Genomic DNA, 18,767 nt, shown 5'->3' with positions numbered 1-18,767 from the left:
AGTCATATGAAACGTGTGTTTCATATGGTAACAAAATATGGTTTTGATAAATCAGTGTATCGTTTTTACAACAGTGTTGCATTTTGCAAAGGATCTGAGGTGTTCTGCTACTTGTGTGTGTGGTTGTGTGAATTGTGTGTAGTGTTTTGACAAAATGGGCCCTGTTTTCAAAATTGTGTCTAAGCAATTGAAAAAAACTGTAAAGCTGCTGTGAAGAACTTTTGGTTTATATCGATTCTAGCGCCCCCCTTGTGGACAAAGTGATACCTCTTATCGCTTGTCCTGTATGCAAAATTAGTGTCTTCAGACAATAACTTCACCCTGTTGTCTTATAACATTTAGATGTATCACACAATGTGATTATTAGCCATGAAAACAGCCAAAAAAAGGGTGTTTCTAAAGCGGGATGTCAATCATCTGTTCTGACACCTACCCCCTCAGAGCGGTTGCAGGCATTACAAACAACAACAGAGAAGGTATCAGTGTTGTTGTTGATGGTCTTGGTTGCTTTTGAGGGTCATAAAGTATCAGTTAAAGTCTGTTTCTCAGCCAGTTAAAACTCCTCATAGTTCCTTTAAATTCCTTACCTGGATAAAATCCCATAATGTATAGCACAAAACAGATATTTTCATTGTGGTGGAAAAGTATGAGTGGAGAAAACTGAGTTAGTCAATCTTTTTTTAACATCGTCCAGGACAATATGATCACAATCCAACACAAAAAGATCACACAAGTAGTTTTAGACCTTGGATTTATTTAAGTTAAATGTACAAAAGATCAATGTCTTGATACATTTCATGAGTCAAGGCTTTGTCATTAAGACAAAAACTCTGTCCCAGTCGAAAGCCTCCCAGCCTTTTCATACTGCCTGCCAGCTTTCAAAGAGACATTCATCCATAATCCTGCAAATCACAGTACATTCTACTGTATAACGTAGCTACTTCTTTTCATCAAATAGATTTGAATATATGTAAAGAAATTTCATACAAAAGTGCAGAACAATATGTATTTACAGTATAATTTTTTGTCGTATAAAAGAACTTCAGCAAATCCTATGTGCTCTCTATTGAACAGCTGTTCACTTTTTTAAGAAGCTTTTTTCTGCATTGGCAGTGAACATTTGTGTGTAAAAGCAGATTCAGATAAGGCACTGATGATGGTCAAAAACATCTGATCACTCCATAAGGGCCACTGTATTACAGCTAGCCACTACCTGCTGACATCAATCTCCCCAAGACACAGACTCATCTTTGTTTTACAAAATACAGCATTTAGCTCCATCTTTCCAACTTGACGTGCTGTCATGTAGTAGTCAAGTGACCCATTCTTATAGTGAAGGAAGCAAAGTAAAGGCATGGGGTGACTGGAATCACACTGAAGTTGCAACAAAAACGTATATGACACTAACTTCAATCTAATAATGTCAATGCATCTGATTTGGTCTGTGCAGTGTACTGTGCACGAAGCTGCCGTAACATAGAGAAGGCTATAGGGCTCTGAGGTGACTAAACAATCACACATGACTAATACTGCACATCAACTTTAGCCTTAAGTTTTTAAAAGTTTCTGCAACTTTTCTTTGGCTGTTTTTCTTATTTATTCGTCTCCTTTTATTCTGTGGACCCGAGGCTCACTGCATGAGAAGCTGGTTGTCACAGACTCCAACTATAATGTTGGTATTGCTTCATAGACATTGCACACTGATGCAAAAGTTTGGTCTTTTTTTTTTTTTTTTTTTTTTAATAATAAGAAGAAACTACACAACTCTTATGAAAGTATATTTAAAAAAAATGCTTCAAATAGAAAAATATCTCCTCAGTTGATTATCTTGCACTTTGGAAATGTGTCAATGCATGATATCAAAAGTGCAATGTTGACATTCCTTCTAAATGGGTTTTTGAACTCTATAAAAGGTAGGGTGATGCAACCCTCTACGATGTTTAAAAAAGACATTCTTACTTACAAATTCTTTTTGTAAGGCGTTGACAAAAATACATTTACATTTTTTCAGGCGTGGATAGAAAACTCATTCTCTAAGATGACATTGAATGTGTTATTCACTCTCATATAAAAATATTTTACCATCTCATTTTCACTCTCAGCTAACTCTGGCTGATGAGTAACATACAGTACTGTCAGATGTGATCACCACTCGATCAGGATTACATAGTGTCTGGAACAAACCAAAACACTCTTCTGCGGCAAAAAATGAGTGAAAAGACCCAGCCTGCTTTCTAACTCTGGTCCCTTTTAAGGACAGCAGTCTGCAGCTTGTGAGACTGCTAAGTGCTTCTCGTCAGTCTCCTCCCTGCGATGCCTCGGAGCACTCCGCAGGTCTGACAGCGGTCGACCTGGCCTCTCTGTGGAACCAAGCTGAGCTAGATGGTGAGAGAAAGAGGGGTCCTGACAAGGCAGACGCTGGTGATAGACGACAGGGCAGGAAGCTGGATTGAGCCCTGGAGCCTGGTGATTTGAGGGGAGGGGCCCTGAGGACGGGCTGGGCTGGAGAGGAGGGGAGGCGCCGGGGACTCTCAGGCCTACGCAGGCGAAGGAGGGGGAGGGACGGGGGTCCACAGGACTCAGAAGATGCCCTGGACAAACGGGTGGCTGAGCAACATGTCTGCAGTGGGCCGCCATTTTTCCTCTACGAACACCTGCCGCAGGAAGTCTCTGCACGAGTCGGACACACATTCTGGAAGCATGGGCTTTGTGGGCTGGGTGGCGATCTTAAAAATGGCCGCCATGGCCTCGTACTCGGCCCATGGAGGTTTCTGAGTCAGCATCTCCACGACAGTGCAGGCAACACTCCTAAGGAAGAACAACATCCAAAAAGACATGTTTACTTTCAGAGCTAAAGAATCCTTCTGGATAAGAAAACTGTCATTTTGAAAAAGTAATACATTTTCAAAAAACTACAACCAAGTCCAGGTCCTACTTGGACCAAACTTAGTAATTGTGGTTATGTGATACTATACCTATGGCATGAATTTACATCAGCCCTTCAAAATTATGCTACACCATCATCATCTTTGGTCTAAAAATGACACTTAAAGAAGTGCCCCATAAAAACATGAATTTTGACGGACAGTTTTGGTTGATTTCTTACATTTTTGGACTTTCAGAGTAAAAAAAAAAGAGCTTTGTTTTCAGCTTTAGTTGTATATTCTAACATGAATGCTACCTCATTTATTTATCTAACAACTTTTCATGAAAAGCTCACACTATTGTGAAACTTTATTTTATTTTTGAAACAGAACTGCAGATATTCCTCAAGATTTAATTCAGTTATTCGGGTTTTTGTGCGTTTTTCTTTATCAATATTTCTTTTATGAATACATTTTTTTTTTTAATATTTAATCCATACATCTAGATGGCTTTGTTTTCACTGATGAAACTTATTATTTCACAGTAAATAGGTTTAATTGTGGGAACTCAATTCCAACGTATACCAATATACCAAACTAGACAAACACAGACTGCAACGGACTATAGTCAACCTGCCCCCCATCCAGGACTTGTACCGGTCCCGGGTCAGGAAACGGGCAGGTAGCATCACCGCTGACCCTTCACATCCTGGACACAAATTCTTCAAACTCCTCCCCTTCGGCAGGAGCTACAGATAACTGTGCACCAAAACAACCCGCCATAAGAACAGTTTCTTCCCCCTGGCTGTCACTCTGATGAACACTAAACCATAACAGTGTCATACCTGTTGGATCAATACTCTCTGTAAATAAACATATAAATATACAATGTATATTTTTTATTATTTAGCTATCACCTACTATACTCTTTTAATGTAAAACTACCTCTGCACTACTCACCACTGCACTATTATCATATTATTTTTTGCCTGTACATATTAGTCATGCCTATTTATTTTTTTGTTGGTGTTTATAGTTGATGTTATTATTATTATCATATTTATATTTTTATTTGTATGTCTTATTCTTATGCCTTGTACAAAGAGAGCACAGTTTACCAAAGTCAAATTCCTTGTGTGTTCAAGCATACCTGGCCAATATAGCTGATTCTGATGCTGACTCCTACATCGTACTGATGTTACATATCAATTTTTTAAATATATATATAAATGCATTGACTAAAAAGATCAGTCTTTTCCATAAATACATTCACATGCATAATCTTAATATGTTGTATCACCAGACTTTGACTGATTCTGATTCACTAAGGTACCTTTGTGCCTCTCCTGTGACAGTGTGTTAGTGTGTTTGTGCTGCAACATCCCCTTTGGGCTTCATTACATTCCAGTCACATGTTATTCATACCAGACATCAGCTTTGCGGCCGTATCCCTCTCCGTTTATAACTTCCGGGCTCATCCAGTAGGGGGTGCCAGTGACAGACTTGATTCCAGTACCAGACATGCAGATGGTCTGGATACGTTTGCTGGCTCCAAAGTCTCCCAGCTTCACGTTCCCTGACGAGTCTCTCAGGATGTTAGCACCTGGTGGAATGAAGGGAAAAAAATGGAGCTCAAAGTTATCAGAGAGTCTCCTGAGGACTGACAGCATCCTTCAATTAATGTACCGTTACAGTGTGGTTAGGAAAGTGTCAGTGCCAGCATGTCAGTGTCAGTGAAAGGTACATTTCTCCTCTTGTTTGACTGGTTTATGATGAGGGGAGAAAATAGAAGATGCCTGTAAAACTGGGGGAATGCCTTGTTGGATTAAACAAATCAGAAAATAAAAGATTGCATCAGCCTTCTCCCTCGTGGATCAAACCTCAACTCCCTCTCTTTTCCTTCTTTAGTAAATTTTCCGACTTGTAGCTGTGTCTATCCCATTTCCTCCGAGCGCTCCACTTGTTTGATCAGTGACTAATGTGCACCGCTCGCCGGCGCTCAATCCCCACACCCACTGAGGGCTGCAGAGAGGAGATTGAGAGACTTAAGTGTGACCTTTACTCTTAACTTCTTACTTCTTCATGTTTCCACTGCCTGTACACTTTTTTTGTGAGGATGTGAGAGTCCAATAAATCATTTCAGCTCCATTTAAGGCTGCTTGGAATGTAAAATTCACAGGAACTTTATAGCCTGTAATGCCAAGTTGTATCTGCAACCAGCATGTGCTGACAGCTCCTTTTATTCTATACAGAAGAGCTCTTGTGTGGTGACATTGACACACACCGTATATTACACATGAAGAGCATTTTTAAGTGGAAAATCCCACCCACGTGTTCCCTCACTGCCAGTGTCCGGTGAGACCTTCTATCTTTTTTCCCCACCAGACGGTACGTTTCCCTCTTCTTGGCCCGCGGCTGAGTGAAGCAGTGACTCCCAAAGCAGCGGGCAGCCAAACTAAAGCCTTTCCATCCGGTGTTGGACATTTTTAGCCCAGCCGATTTCACCAGCATGAAGCCTAATATATCTCAAAGGGGAGTTCAAAATAGCACATTTTTTCCAGGCTCCTTCGGTACACGGCAAATGAGGAAATGTCTACCAGAGTAAAATGAATGGATCTGTGGCGTTTCCAGTAACAGTTGCTGCAAAATGAACCGTAAAGAACTGTTTTTAACACTGCCTGATCCGTCCGTGTCTCAAAGTGTGGGTTACAAATCCAATTAAACTCCCTTCCTGACCTTTGCTGGCTGGATGTTTCGCTTACCTTTGATGTCTCTGTGTACAATCATGTTGCTGTGCAGGTAGGAGACTCCTTGGAGGATCTGTCTGGTGTATCTCCTTGTCACCTTCTCTGTCAGGGCCCCATAGGCTTTCAGCTGGTCCTTTATTGAGCCCTGAGGGGGGAGAAAGAGAGATTTAAGAACATTCAAGGCACTCAAAAAAGGTTGACAAATGCATCTTTAATTGTTGTATTGGTGGGAGTGTTGGTTTACAGTATGGAACACTACAACATCAGTATGATTTGATACAATACTATACGATATTGTACACCATACAATACCATATGGTACAGTATGATATGGTACATTATGATACAGTTCAGTACGATGTAATACAATGCGATACAGTATGGTACCATATGAAATTTTACAAGATCCCACATAGCAATATTGGCCTGGCCCGGTTCTGGTCCACAGTACACTTAGACTTGGCCAACATACAGTAAAGAATGACAGCCCTTAAGTAGCCCAGATATAGTTTGCCAGGGATGGCCCACACATGGGCCAGCTTAATCACAAGCTCAACCTTAATCAGCCCAGATGCAGCATGGACAGATCTGGGCCACATAAACCAAGCCACAATCAGGCCAGATGTGGCATGCCATCATATATACAATGCCATCATTGCCAGACCTGGTCCACCTAAATGTCAATGCTCAGCAACGGACACGTCTCATATTTGAACTGAAAAGCCAACTATTAACGTAAAGGTATTTTCATGAACAAACCGTGATCAGACTATTAACTGACTTTAGCTTATAGAGGTACCATCTTATAAGAAATAATATCATTACTGCTGTGGCAGCTTAAACTAAAAACCTCCTTGCAGGATGAGAAGATTCTTCCTGCTGTTTTCAAACAGGCAAACTTCAGAGTAATCTGAATGAGGCAACGAGATGGCGTAAAATGAACCAATTAGACGACTTACTCCACAGAGACCAACGGTTACAAATGAAACAAATTGTTCACTATCAACTCACACACATAAAACTACAAGCTGCCTGTTACTATAATGGTAACAATCAGGCAAACTTGCTTCACATCTCCCCAGAGCATGTGGCAGGTGTGGCCCACAATGTAATTGACTACAACTAGCTGCGTTTTACAGCAGCAGTATCACTTTTGTGAAAGAAGGACAAGTTAATGGAGCACAGGTTTCTATCCAGAACTACAAAATCATTTAATATAAGGCACAACATGTGAAAATAAACCTGAATGAGGTTGTTGAAAAGTCTCTTTTGGCCCATGAGATGCCAGCTGAGTAATAAAATCAGCTTTTGAAGGATATGCATGGTCAATATTTAATAATTCAGTGTCTGATACAACAATGGTTTAAGACAGAAGTGGCTGCAAGCTTGCAATAATATTTCCAGCTGAAGGGGATTTATTGGTGTTATTGTGAAACAGCCTCTGGGCCAATTTCAAGTATGAAAAACAGGCTTTGTGCTGAGAGAAATGTGCTCCGTTAGGAGTCCAAACGCCTTCAACGTCCTGCATTTCCTTTCATTTCCTGTTTTCAGTTCCTCAAGAGCAAAAGGCCCGATCCAGCAACACCTGTGACGCACTTTTGGACTTAAAAAGTGAAAACAAAACCTCTCTGCGTTCACTTTCAGCTGTCAACAAGACACCTCTCCAGCTTCTTGGCTCTCAGAGGGACACTTGCCCTTAAACCACACCACCCGAGGGCGACTTAAGTGTTATCAGCCACAGCAGCGCGGCCGTGCAGAGCGGTCACACACCAACTCAGCTTTTGTCACCTCCCCTCCTGCTGCTGCCAGCCAACTCCAGTGTAACATAAACATTTCCAGTTCAGGACAATGTGCGACTGAGGCGCTCAACGCCACGCAGAACAAAAAGAAGAAGTGAAGGCAATATTAACAACAGGCGCAGTGACGGGGTCCACAGGCGACAGCAGCTCATTAAGGCGCTCATTTAGAGAGAAATGATCTCATAAAGTGAGCTGTTCTGCTGACATCAACCACAGAGGACATGTTTGATGACAGCTGGTGACGTTTTAGGATTGTTTTTTCAGCCGATGTGGCTGCTTAGGGTTTGATTTAAGGTTCGTAGTGAAATGTGTGCACAGCCGAAACAACCGTATCAAATTCTCAGACATCGTTTGTTAAGACAACTGTCTTGCTGGCGTGTTACACGTGACTTTAACTGCAGGATACGCACCCCAGGCATGAACTCTACAAAAATGGTGAGTTTCTTCTGCTCGAGGTCCCGAAGAGAACCGTAGTATTGAACTATCCTCTCATGGCGAAGATTCTTCAGCAGCTGGATCTCACACTCCAGAGCGTTCACCTCCTACAGGATCAAAGAGTTTGAATCAAGAATAGTTCAGTTCAATTAAAATATACATCATTTTAAATTTGGAATATTGAAATAACTGCTCTGAAATAATCCAGGGGTTGATATGTTCTCTCTCACCTTGCTTGTTTCTTGACAATCAGGTTCAAAGGGCACCTGCTTGGCAGCCAGCTCACGGCCTGTGTCGGCGTCATAACAGAGGTAGACCTCCCCGAACGCCCCACGCCCCAGGAGCTTTCCTTGTCGCCAGTTGACTGGCGCCCTGGGCGCTGCAGAAACAAGACACCACATGATGAAAACCCAGCAGTAAGTCATTTAGTATCCGAGCCCCCAGAGGCACACAGATCCACTGTGATATACTGATTCAAGCAAACACTGAACACCGAGGCATGCGTCAAAACCCACCACAAAATCCCACTGTAACTCATGAGGAAACTTTTTACGATTCCAGACGTCAAATCCACAGCGGGGTGGTTAAATGATTCCCACCGCAGACCCTCTCAGAAGGGGAAAGCCCTGATATCTGAGTCAAACCACGCTCAGCCGAAAGAAAGTCGACAAAACCTAAAAAGAGCATCGTAGCAGCTCAGCGCTCTAGACTCTGAGACTTCTCTGCGGTCAGGTTAGACAGTGTGGTTTTGTGTGGGTGAGTTTGGTCGTGTGTGGGTGAGAAGAACACCGGAGACAGACACGGTGACCAGACTTGTGAACTTGTTTTTTGTTTTCTGACAAAGCCAATTTCTGGGAAAAACAAACATGTGGGCTGATTGAGATGAAGGTGATGCAGGTGAGAGGCAACTTAGGGGGATTTTTTCTGCCAGATGTGAAATGTAGTTTTAATGAACGTTATCTCTAATAACTTGTGTTAGTTTGAATATCATAAAGAGAAAAAAGACTGTTCTTGTTTTTGGCCCACCAAATTAAAACTCTACTATTTCCTTGTTTAAACAAAATCTGCTTGAAAATGTAAGTGCTACTATTATCCATCTTTCATTTCAAATGTTGATAAATTTTTTATGCTTTCTAGGTCAGTGAGAGTTGGAGTGTCTGATGATCCATCATCAAAAAAGACCAATAATTTTTGTTTTTCTTTTTGTATTTAATAGTGTTAAAAACCAATCGGCCACCCCGTACCCCCTCTTTTAATTAATGTATTTATTTTCATTTTCTTTAATATGTGTACATATACATATACATGTGCCTATGAGCATAATTATGAACTTCTGTATATCGGTAGGTGTTTGGTATGATATGTTTCTCTTATTATACGAGTGGCTATGGTCACTGCTCTTTGCTGTAAATAATGCGTCAAATGTATGTTTTCTTTTTGTCTGAATTTGCTTTGTCTGCTTTTGTTGTTGTTGTTGTTTTTGTCTGTTTGTTCTGCTCTGTCTTGTTTTGTTTGATTCTTATTTTTATTAGCCATTTTTTTTAGGTTTTATTAACCCTAACTCCCAACCCCAACACTAAACCTAACCCTAAACCCCCACCCTAACCCTAACCCTAACCCTAACCCTAACCCTAACCCTAATCACAACCCTAACCCTATCCCTAACCCAACCCTAACCCTAACCCTAACCCAACCCTAACCCTAACCCTAACCCTAACCCAACCCTAACCCTAACCCTAACCCTAACCCAACCCTAACCCTAACCCTAACCCTCTTATTTATTTTATTTTATTGTATTGTGATTATTTGTGTGTCTTTATTTGAATGTTTTTAAAAACTAATGCTTTTAAATCATAAAAAAAGAAAAGACTCCTGCAAATTCAATTAATCCAGGGCTGTGAGTGTTTCTATGGGGGGCGGGATTTTCCTTTTGTGTTTTCCTGTCTCTTATTTTTTTAACAACTTCTTTACAGATCTTTCGAGCTCTACTTACACTTGGCTGTCCCACGCTGGCAGCTTTTGTCAGCCGTGCGGCCCAGTGAGCGCAGGTCGCTGTACTGCAGCGTACTGTCTCCGGTATAACTGCGGGTGCGACTGGAGGGAACCAGCTGAAACAGGTTCTCCTGTGGCATGAAGCTGCGCGGAAGTGTCCTACGACCTGAAAACACACATATTAAGAGAAATAGACGTATTAATGACTTTGCGCACACAGGCCACTGCTTCTGTTGTTTATCCTGTGAGGGATTTTCACACTGTGTGTACTCTACAGGTGTTGTGCTTAGAGCGAGCTCTTAGAGTCAGCCGGAGCAGAGTGTTTCTGGCCACTCCGTCTCACTTCCTCTCAGACAGGAAGCAGGGCGCTGTGTTTTCATACAAGTTCGGGTTCACCATAGGGAAACGTAAATCACTGCTAGTCAAGGTTAGCCTCTGAGTAAGCAGATACTAGCAGCTGCCTTGGACAGCAAGCCAGAACTTTATGTACCAAATCTACCCAGAGAGCAATAAAAAAAATGCCCAAGATGTGAACAAGAGTCAGGAATAATCAGTTCTGCCCTGATTAAAACAAACGTGATCTGTAGGAGTGTCTGGTAGAGGCATGTAAGTGTCTGTGTTGTCCTCCACTCATAGTAACATAATGGGTTTAATCTGTGCAGTAAAAGTGTGCCTGTTATTGCTCAAACAAATCTGGTATCTTACGGTCTCCGTAATCTTTGCTGCGATTTGGCAACTGGAACTGGCGAGGGAAAGTCCCTCCTTTTCCGTGGCGACCTGGAGAGGGAGCAACAAGGCAGGGCTGTCAGTTACAAAGCAAATGAGCAACTGGATTATGTTTTACAGTGCGAGCAACATCAGAAGTTCAACAATGTGGGTTAAAACTGCTTGAAGAAACACAAACATAACGAGGAGAAGAGTTTTAACTGATCACATCTGACAGACGCTTCACTCTTGTGCTCTTTTCCTGCATGTCAAATCAAAAGCAGCGGGATGGAAGACAGCTTCTCACACACTGAACAGAGTTGTTGTATCGCCTCGCTGCAGCCAAGACAGAAAAGCTCAGAACAGCTCATGTGTGCTAGCTTAGCCTTTTAGCTCTGAACCCAGTGGAGCAGTAACTAAAGGCAGGTGGGGAGCACTGCTGACGCAGGCGAGCGCTGACACTCACTCTCTCTCTCTCACACACACACACACACACACACACACACATGTACACACACACTGAATGGGAGAGCAGCGGAGCCACTTGCAATTGAAAGCAGCTGTTCTGTCAGATGACTGCCTCCCCTCATGCTGTTTTTTTGTGGCCGTATCCCATGGAGACGGGAGTTATTTTTTGTGTTTGGCAGCGCGGGATGGAGAGGAAAAATCTACTCACTGGGAATGGTAAACAAATACTGTAGCCCTCAGCAGGAAGGGCCACACAGCTTTACATCTGGGAGGGGAGAGCGTGTGCGAATGTGTGTGTGTGCACGTGCAAGCATGCGTGCCCAAGTGAGCTGCAGCTATATGAAGCTCCCACAGTCCACAATCCACAGCATGTGTTTACATTGTGCAGCGCTCCCACTTTACAGCATGGGAGGTGGGTGCAGGAGAGGAAAAAATGCTCAGATTGCTATGTTTTTTCTGTTCATGAGGATTAGTGTGGCACTATCTGTCATCCTGCTCCATCTGATCTGCGTTCTGAGGGAAAAAAGAACAGACAGGGAGCCAAGGGACAGAGGGGAATAAGGGGGGGTGGCATCAAGAGCAAGGAAATGATCATAAAAGACAGGAAAGGAGTGATGTCTTTTAGGTACTGGAGGCTGAAAAAATGCAGACAAGGAGGGAAGAAGGAGTGGGAGAAGGAGATGGACAAAGGTTGCATAGGGGAGAGTGTGTGGGAGATAAAGCAGGAAGAGTTATGATACTATCACACGGCCTTCATCGCCTCCTGAGATATAAAAACACAACCAAGATACTTAATATCTTTCCAAATTCCCCACTCCTCATTTTAAGTATTTACTTCCATCAAATAATCGTCTCCCTGAAGGCGTCTTTAATGGAGAATATTTGAGCTAATCAGGAGTTGCATGAGCAGAGCTTTAGTTTTTTTCCTGAGAATCTACTTGTGTGGCTATAATTACCACAGAACTAAAAAAAAAAGGAGAAGTCAGAACAGACAAAACTTTATAATGAACATGCTTTTAGTTCCTCTTTCTCTCTGTTCAGTGTTTGAGCTGAGTTAACTCAACAACAGAGCTTTTAAAAATGCTGCAGATTCTTCCTCTCTTACCTTTGTATTCATAGTTGAGGTTCAGGTAATTATTATCCCGGTTCTTCTGGGAAAAAGGAGGGCTGGAATGACAAAGGAAGAAAAGAGTTGAAAAAAGGGTTTGCTTTTTCATCTGGTAATTTCCCTTATCTTCAGAGAGGAGTCTGGCTACAGCTACTGATCTGAAACTTCAAATGATTTTTGGCGTGGCGTGGCGTGGCATGGTCTGGCGTGGTCTGGCGTGGTGTTGCATGGTATTGCTGTGCGTGGTGCGACGTAGCATAGCGTGATGTAGCGCAACGTTGCGTGACGTGACGTGGTGCAGCGTGACATGACTTGGCGTGACATGATGTGGCGTGACGTGGCGTGACATGACGTGACGTGAGGTGTTGTGACGTGGCGTGACGTGACATGACGTGACGTGACCTGGCGTGGTGGGACGTGATGTGATATGACAAGGCTTGGCATGACATGACGTGACATGGTGGGGAGTAGTGTGACTTGACGTGCTGTGACGTGCTGTGACATGACGTGACGTTGCATGGCACATGTATATGACACAATACCATCAAGATACTATCATTTCCCTTCTTATCTGCAGAGAGGAGTCTGGCTACAGCTGCTGATCTGAAACTTCAAATGATTTTTGGCGTGGCGTAGTGTAGCGTGACGTGACATGGTGTGGCGTGGCGTGGTGTGGCCTTAGGTGACGTGACGTGATGTGGCTTATGATATGACACAATACCATCATAATATGATACTATATGATGTGACATTAAACAACAATTGTCTACTATGATAAGACACTATATAAGATTTTAGGATACGATTTATGATATATGTCATGACATGTCATGATATGATATAATATGATGACAATGAAATGTCATGACATATATCATGTATAATCATATAATCAAATATCATGACATGGTATGATAAAACCTCAAATGATATGATGATATATGATATATGTCATGACATGACGTGTCGTGCATGGTATGATAAAACCTGATTTAATATGTTAGGATATATGATAGGATGTGATATGGATCAATATGATATGACATACAATATAACATGATATGTGACATGATATTTGATATGACATATGATAAAACCTACAAACTATAAACTATGGTATACAATAGACAGTGTTGTTATATGTTGTAATAAACTTTATTATCCGCTCAGGGGAATATGTCTTGACTTCTAACACTTCTGCAGAGCATCACTAATAGTAAAACAACAACAACAACAATAAAAACAAAATAAATCTACATGTAAACAGTTGCTGAACTAAGCCTTCGATCATTAAACTTGTTGATGTGAATCGAGCTTTCCACCCCCTGGGTTGTCTGTAGGCCAGCACTGCCCCACCAACTCAACAGAGAGTGACGTCTCTGTTGACCGCAGGGCGGCGTGGGGCCACGAGACCCTGGATAAGGGGCACGCATGCCCGCATGGAGGGAAAAGTTCCATGCACTCGTTTCCTGCCATTGTTCTGCAGCCTGGAGCCTAGATAAGCCTCGTGCAGGTAGAGCTGTTTCCGTTCTACTCTCTCTCCCTTTCTTTCTCTCTCCCAGTCTGACTTTTGCTCACTTTTCTTTCTCCCCTTGAATCACATTCAGTCTTTTCCCTCTCCACCCCCTTTAGCCCCCCCCCCCCCACTCCTCCCACTTCACTTCCACTTCACTCTTTCACCACTTTTCATTTTCTGGCTCAATTTTAACTCTCATGCGGCATGTTCTTGCCCACACTTTTTTTTACGTCTCCCACTCAGTCTCTGTTAGTCTCTCTCATGATAACAGAGGAATCCAGGCGTCCAGATAAGAGTTTTTGTCGCCATGGCAACAGCAAAAGTGACCTGATTCTTTTTTTTTTCAAAATAGGCAGTAGAGCGGGAAGGGTCAGGGAGAGCTGCCAACCTTGGACACTGTTTAAGAAACTTAACCAAGAGTCTTTTTCTTTCTCCTGTTTGCCAGTTTGCAAAACACAAGATCACATCCAAGTTTTAACTTCATGACACAGAGCAACTATAAATAACACACTGGTCTGCATTACAAAAGGTATACATCATAAATATAAATCCACATGGACAAGGGTCATAAATCACACACGCCATGATGACTCACCTGTCGAGTGCTTGATCTATTGATTGACAGCTGCTTGACAGTGAGTTGTCTGCGCTCCTGAAAGGATCCAACATCTGACAGATGTAATAACACAGAGGGAAAGAGGGTTACTGAGTACGCAGTCATGTGGGACAGAATATAAAGCAGTGCAGATAGAGAAGTGTTTGAAAATGCAGTGTCAAGCCATATTTGAGTGGATGAGTTTGTCTTATACAGGTCTCTTTAATATCCTAATATAAATTACGTTGGAGAAAAAATCCAACTCCTGAGAATAACTACCCTGTGAGCATCCTGTCCTTGAGAAAAATGATCTGTCATGCTTTTAAGGATGCATGAAATACACCAAATTATGAGGTTAAAGAATTATAAGCAAATGAACTGAGTGTATAACTTTACAGCAGTTGCATCCGTTGCTCTATTTAAGTGATAGGTGTTTCATGAGATCATAACATGGCTTTATTTGATTGGAGTATCCTGATCTCCCACCTGTGTGTGTGGAGTGGGCAGGGCTTACCAAAAAGTGTAGTTAATCCTTTAAGTTTAATTTTCACATGGTTAAGCTTCAGGACTTGTACGCCTTGTCGGTGAGTAATTGTATACTGTTAGTGCTGATGTTTCAAAGAAGAATGAATGTAAACTTGTAGTGGTTAATTATGAGTTGTGTTTTGTGCTTATGTTGCAGGTTTACAACCTAATAAGAGTCAAATAACTTCTAGCCACCAAGTGTCGGTAGAGGAGACTCGAGTTGTGTCCGTCCTATCTGTTCTGACAACCCTTCCAGAGGAGAGTTTATTAAACTATAGCAGGTAGATTAGTAAAATCTGGACACTGAGCCACAACAAAACATTAGCATTTTTGTAAATGAATGCTCATGCTCCTTACATTCTGGTCCTGGGTCTCAGGGATGAACTCCCCTTCACTGTGGATGCTGGTGTAGGAGCCCTGGCGGGCAATCTGTTGCTGCTCCTCAGGGACGCTGCCAGGAGGCGGTGACGTCCGACCTGTATGCAGGGAACCTGTGAAATTTTAAGAAAAAGTAGAGCAAGAGGACAGCAGAAAATAAGCCACAGGAGAAAATGTTTGAAGTACAAAAAAAGGAGGAGAAAAGAAGATTCAAAGAACAAAGAGTGGAGTGAGCAGGGAGGAAAGATGATGAAGAGATGAAAGCCAAGGGGCAGAGGGGAGAAAATGGCGTCATGATGTTATTCATGGGTACAAGTTCAACTGTGCCAGGACTACAAGAAGTGATTTACTAAACCACACAGCCGCCACCTCTAACCTCAATTACTGTGACAAACGCTCCCCTGAGCAGCAGCAGAGTCTGAGCGCTCGTCCTTGACACAGTAAGAGCTGGAAGTCTGACTGTCACTGACTGAAGACTGGAAAAATGCACAGTGGTCGATAGGTGCTAAGATGTATAGAAACGCTTAAATGACAAAGTAAACAGTCTTGTTTCTTACTGAGTTTCCCTTTTCTTGACTTCACTTTCCCACTCCCTCTAACCATACTCCTCCACTGCCATGCGTCATTGAGGTACCCGGGCTCACATCACATCTTCACTCAACCATCCACTGTGACTGCTCTCCTGTCACCTCTCATCTGCCACCACTCCCTCCACTTCTCTTTCTCAGCCTCACTGACTGGCAGCTGGTGGGGGGAATCCAGAGAGAGCGAGGCGGGTGATTCTATACAATTTATGAGACTCGCGATCATGACAGCGCTGATGTTATTGGGGGCTACGTGATAGAGATTGGCGTTGACATCTATCATGAAGCACTTCAGCTGCTATGGGAAAATGCAAATGGGACGATAGGTGGTGAGTGCTGGTCGTTTCGGAATGTGTCTGAGGTTGAGAGACGACTGAAACATTGACCTTTCTGGACAGCCGTGATATAAGGGAGGTGAAAAGACTCAGATATGAGAGGCAGGGGAGAGCTCAGTATTTCACAGAGCAAAATAAACCTTCATGCTGTGTTACCAAACAAGTCAGGGGGGATAACAGAGCTGGACTGTGCTGTGTTATCTAGCCAAAGAGCATGACATGACGAAAAAAGGGCCTTTGAGTCTCTGAGAGGAAGAGTTTGACACTGTTAGGCTTATTTTCTTTCTTGCCTTGAAGTGACAAGAATGATATCACTCTTATACTCTTTGCTTTGAGACAGGAAACATTAGTTTCATATCGTTTAACATTTAGATAGCTAGCAAGAAACTAGATATCTTAATTTGTTACTGTCAGACAGAGCCAGACAAGCCTCCTATCCAGTCTTTAGCTGTTCCTATCTCCTCTCTTTTAGCTGTTCCTAAGAGCAGAACAAAAACATTTGATTTCACCCACTACACTCCTAAACTATGGAACAGCCTGCTGAAGGATCTGAGGGGAGCTGACAGAGATATAGAGACTTTTAAATGTAAACTAAAAACGTATTTAATCAGTCTGGCTTTTATGTAGGGTTTAACAATTTATTACTTACCTTTTACTGTAATATTGATTTAAATGTTGCTTCATTATTTTAGTAATTTTACCGGTTACCTTATTCTATTTTTATTTATTTATGTATTCATTAATTTATTTATTTTATTTATCTACAAAGTTTTATTGATATTTTTAGCCTTAGTTTTATTTTCAACTCTTATTCTTACCCTTTTTAAATCTATTTATCTTAACTATTTGTATTCTTAATTTTGATGCTTTAACTTTTTTTAATTACACATATTTTATTTTTGGTGTGCATTACTCTATTTTATGTTATTTCAATTTTAATTATTATTATTAATATTTGTATTATTATTATTATTATTATTATTATTATTATTATTATTATTATTATTATTATTATTATCATTATCATTATTAGTATCATTATTGTTATTATTATAATTATTTTCTAATATGCCTTGCCATAGTTTTATTTCTGCTTCTTTCTTGTTTTTTAATCGCTGTAAAGCACTTTGGGTTGGATTTGATTTGTATGAAAGGTGCTTTATAAATAAAGGTTAATTGATTGATTGATTGATTGATTGATTGATTGATTGATTGATTGATTGATTGATTGATTGATTGATTGATTGATTGATTGATTTAAGATAGCAAAACTAACAATTGCTGCTCATGTTTAGAAAACAGACAGAAGAAATACATGGTTAAAAAAAAATCTCTTCATCTAAATCTCAGAAAGCAAGAAAAAGCAAATAGACTTTTGTCAAACTGAGCTTTAAACATGTAAAGATGAATCCTGTAATATCAGAGAATTAGCTAAGTTAGCCATCCAGATAATGAAAGAAGAGCAAGTGGTTCAGAATCGAAACCTTCAATTTTGCCCAACTCAACGTCTTATGATGCTAACAGCTATCCACAAAGTCACTGAGCCTGGCCAAGATATATAGCTCATAATAGAAGACGACAATTTGCCAGGTTACATGGCAGGTCTTTACTACAGTCTTTGGTTGGCTTGAATGTCAAATGGAAAATACTGTAGAATGACCCTGTGAGATTCTTGTTGACATTTTTGTAACTTTTGAACACAGTCGAGCTAGCCGTTTCCTTTGCATCATAATACAAAACAACAAGATTAAAGTGGGAAAAATCTTCTCCTTCTACCAAGAGTAAAAATAAGTGCCTTCAATATCAAATATTCAACCCTTATAGCTAGCATTTCCAGAGTTTAAGTTGTAACTGCTATAATATCAAGGTGAGGGTACAGACAGAGGACTGTTTGATATGAGAGTAGAAACTTGTCCTTGCTTTGACCGGACATCTCACTGGCTGTTAAAGTTGTCACTTCCACCTTCAATTTGCATTTTTCCATTCTGACAAAGCATGTCCCTCATCTTGTTATTAACATTCCTATGACAGCAGCATCACTCTGTGTTGTAAATTCACTCTGACAGCCCACCCTTGAGGCCCTAGCAGGTGGAGAACAAAGCTTGCATCAGGAGCATTTTGTTGTAACTATGTTTTTTTGCTTTTCTCACTCCTCTTAGTTGTTGAGACTGGGAGAAATAACTTCTTTACAGCTCCTGCTCAAGCTTTAACAGCCTTTGACTGCAGTGATGAATGAACATTTCTTTGTGTGTGTATTACTGTGCCAGCTCACCTGTTGAGTGTTTGCGCACTCTCTCCGAACCCTTCAGCAGGGAGCCCTTAAGATCTCCCAGTGACCGTGATGACTTCATCTCGCTCTGTTTGTCCCTACTGTTCACCTGTAGGTACTACAAAGTGAAAAAAACAGGGGAATAGGAAGTGGAGAAAGAGAACAGGTTTAGGAGAGGAAATGAGAATAGCATTACATCATTGTCTAGTTACATCATCGGTTCACTAAGGCAACTTCCTCTGAGTAACAGAGTTCCGAAAACAGTGGCTGATGCAACTGGCGTTTTCATTTAAAGGTCACATAGTTTTAAAACAAGAATGACTTCATGAAGCCGCGTTCACTGTGTCAGTAGGTGACAAACCTGCAGCTGTTCCCAGCTTGCATGGTATGGCTACTATCTACAAGCTTCAACAGAATTAAGTGCTCTATATTGAGTAGAAATACTGA

General features: G+C 41.4%; 1 protein-coding gene across 1 annotated transcript in view; it reads right to left on the bottom strand.

The window, feature by feature from the left end:
- Positions 1–734: 734 nt before the first annotated feature.
- map3k22 (mitogen-activated protein kinase kinase kinase 22) overlaps positions 735–18,767 on the bottom strand; it is a 50,894-nt gene continuing 32,861 nt past the window's right edge. Inside the window, exons 8-18 of the mRNA XM_034706908.1 lie at positions 18,324–18,438; positions 15,112–15,245; positions 14,230–14,303; positions 12,116–12,177; positions 10,543–10,614; positions 9,839–10,003; positions 8,076–8,224; positions 7,821–7,952; positions 5,627–5,756; positions 4,290–4,467; positions 735–2,808 (exon numbers count right to left, since the gene is read on the bottom strand). Of these exons, the coding sequence (XP_034562799.1) occupies positions 2,580–2,808; positions 4,290–4,467; positions 5,627–5,756; positions 7,821–7,952; positions 8,076–8,224; positions 9,839–10,003; positions 10,543–10,614; positions 12,116–12,177; positions 14,230–14,303; positions 15,112–15,245; positions 18,324–18,438 (1,440 nt within the window). The 3' untranslated portion in view covers positions 735–2,579. The remainder of the gene's footprint in view (positions 2,809–4,289; positions 4,468–5,626; positions 5,757–7,820; positions 7,953–8,075; positions 8,225–9,838; positions 10,004–10,542; positions 10,615–12,115; positions 12,178–14,229; positions 14,304–15,111; positions 15,246–18,323; positions 18,439–18,767) is intronic.

This window comes from Notolabrus celidotus, chromosome 17 (genome assembly GCF_009762535.1).
Source record: "Notolabrus celidotus isolate fNotCel1 chromosome 17, fNotCel1.pri, whole genome shotgun sequence".
NCBI classification, from domain to species: Eukaryota; Metazoa; Chordata; class Actinopteri; order Labriformes; family Labridae; genus Notolabrus; species Notolabrus celidotus.
Note: the sequence above shows the minus strand (reverse complement) of the source record. Positions and strands in the feature narration are given on the sequence as shown.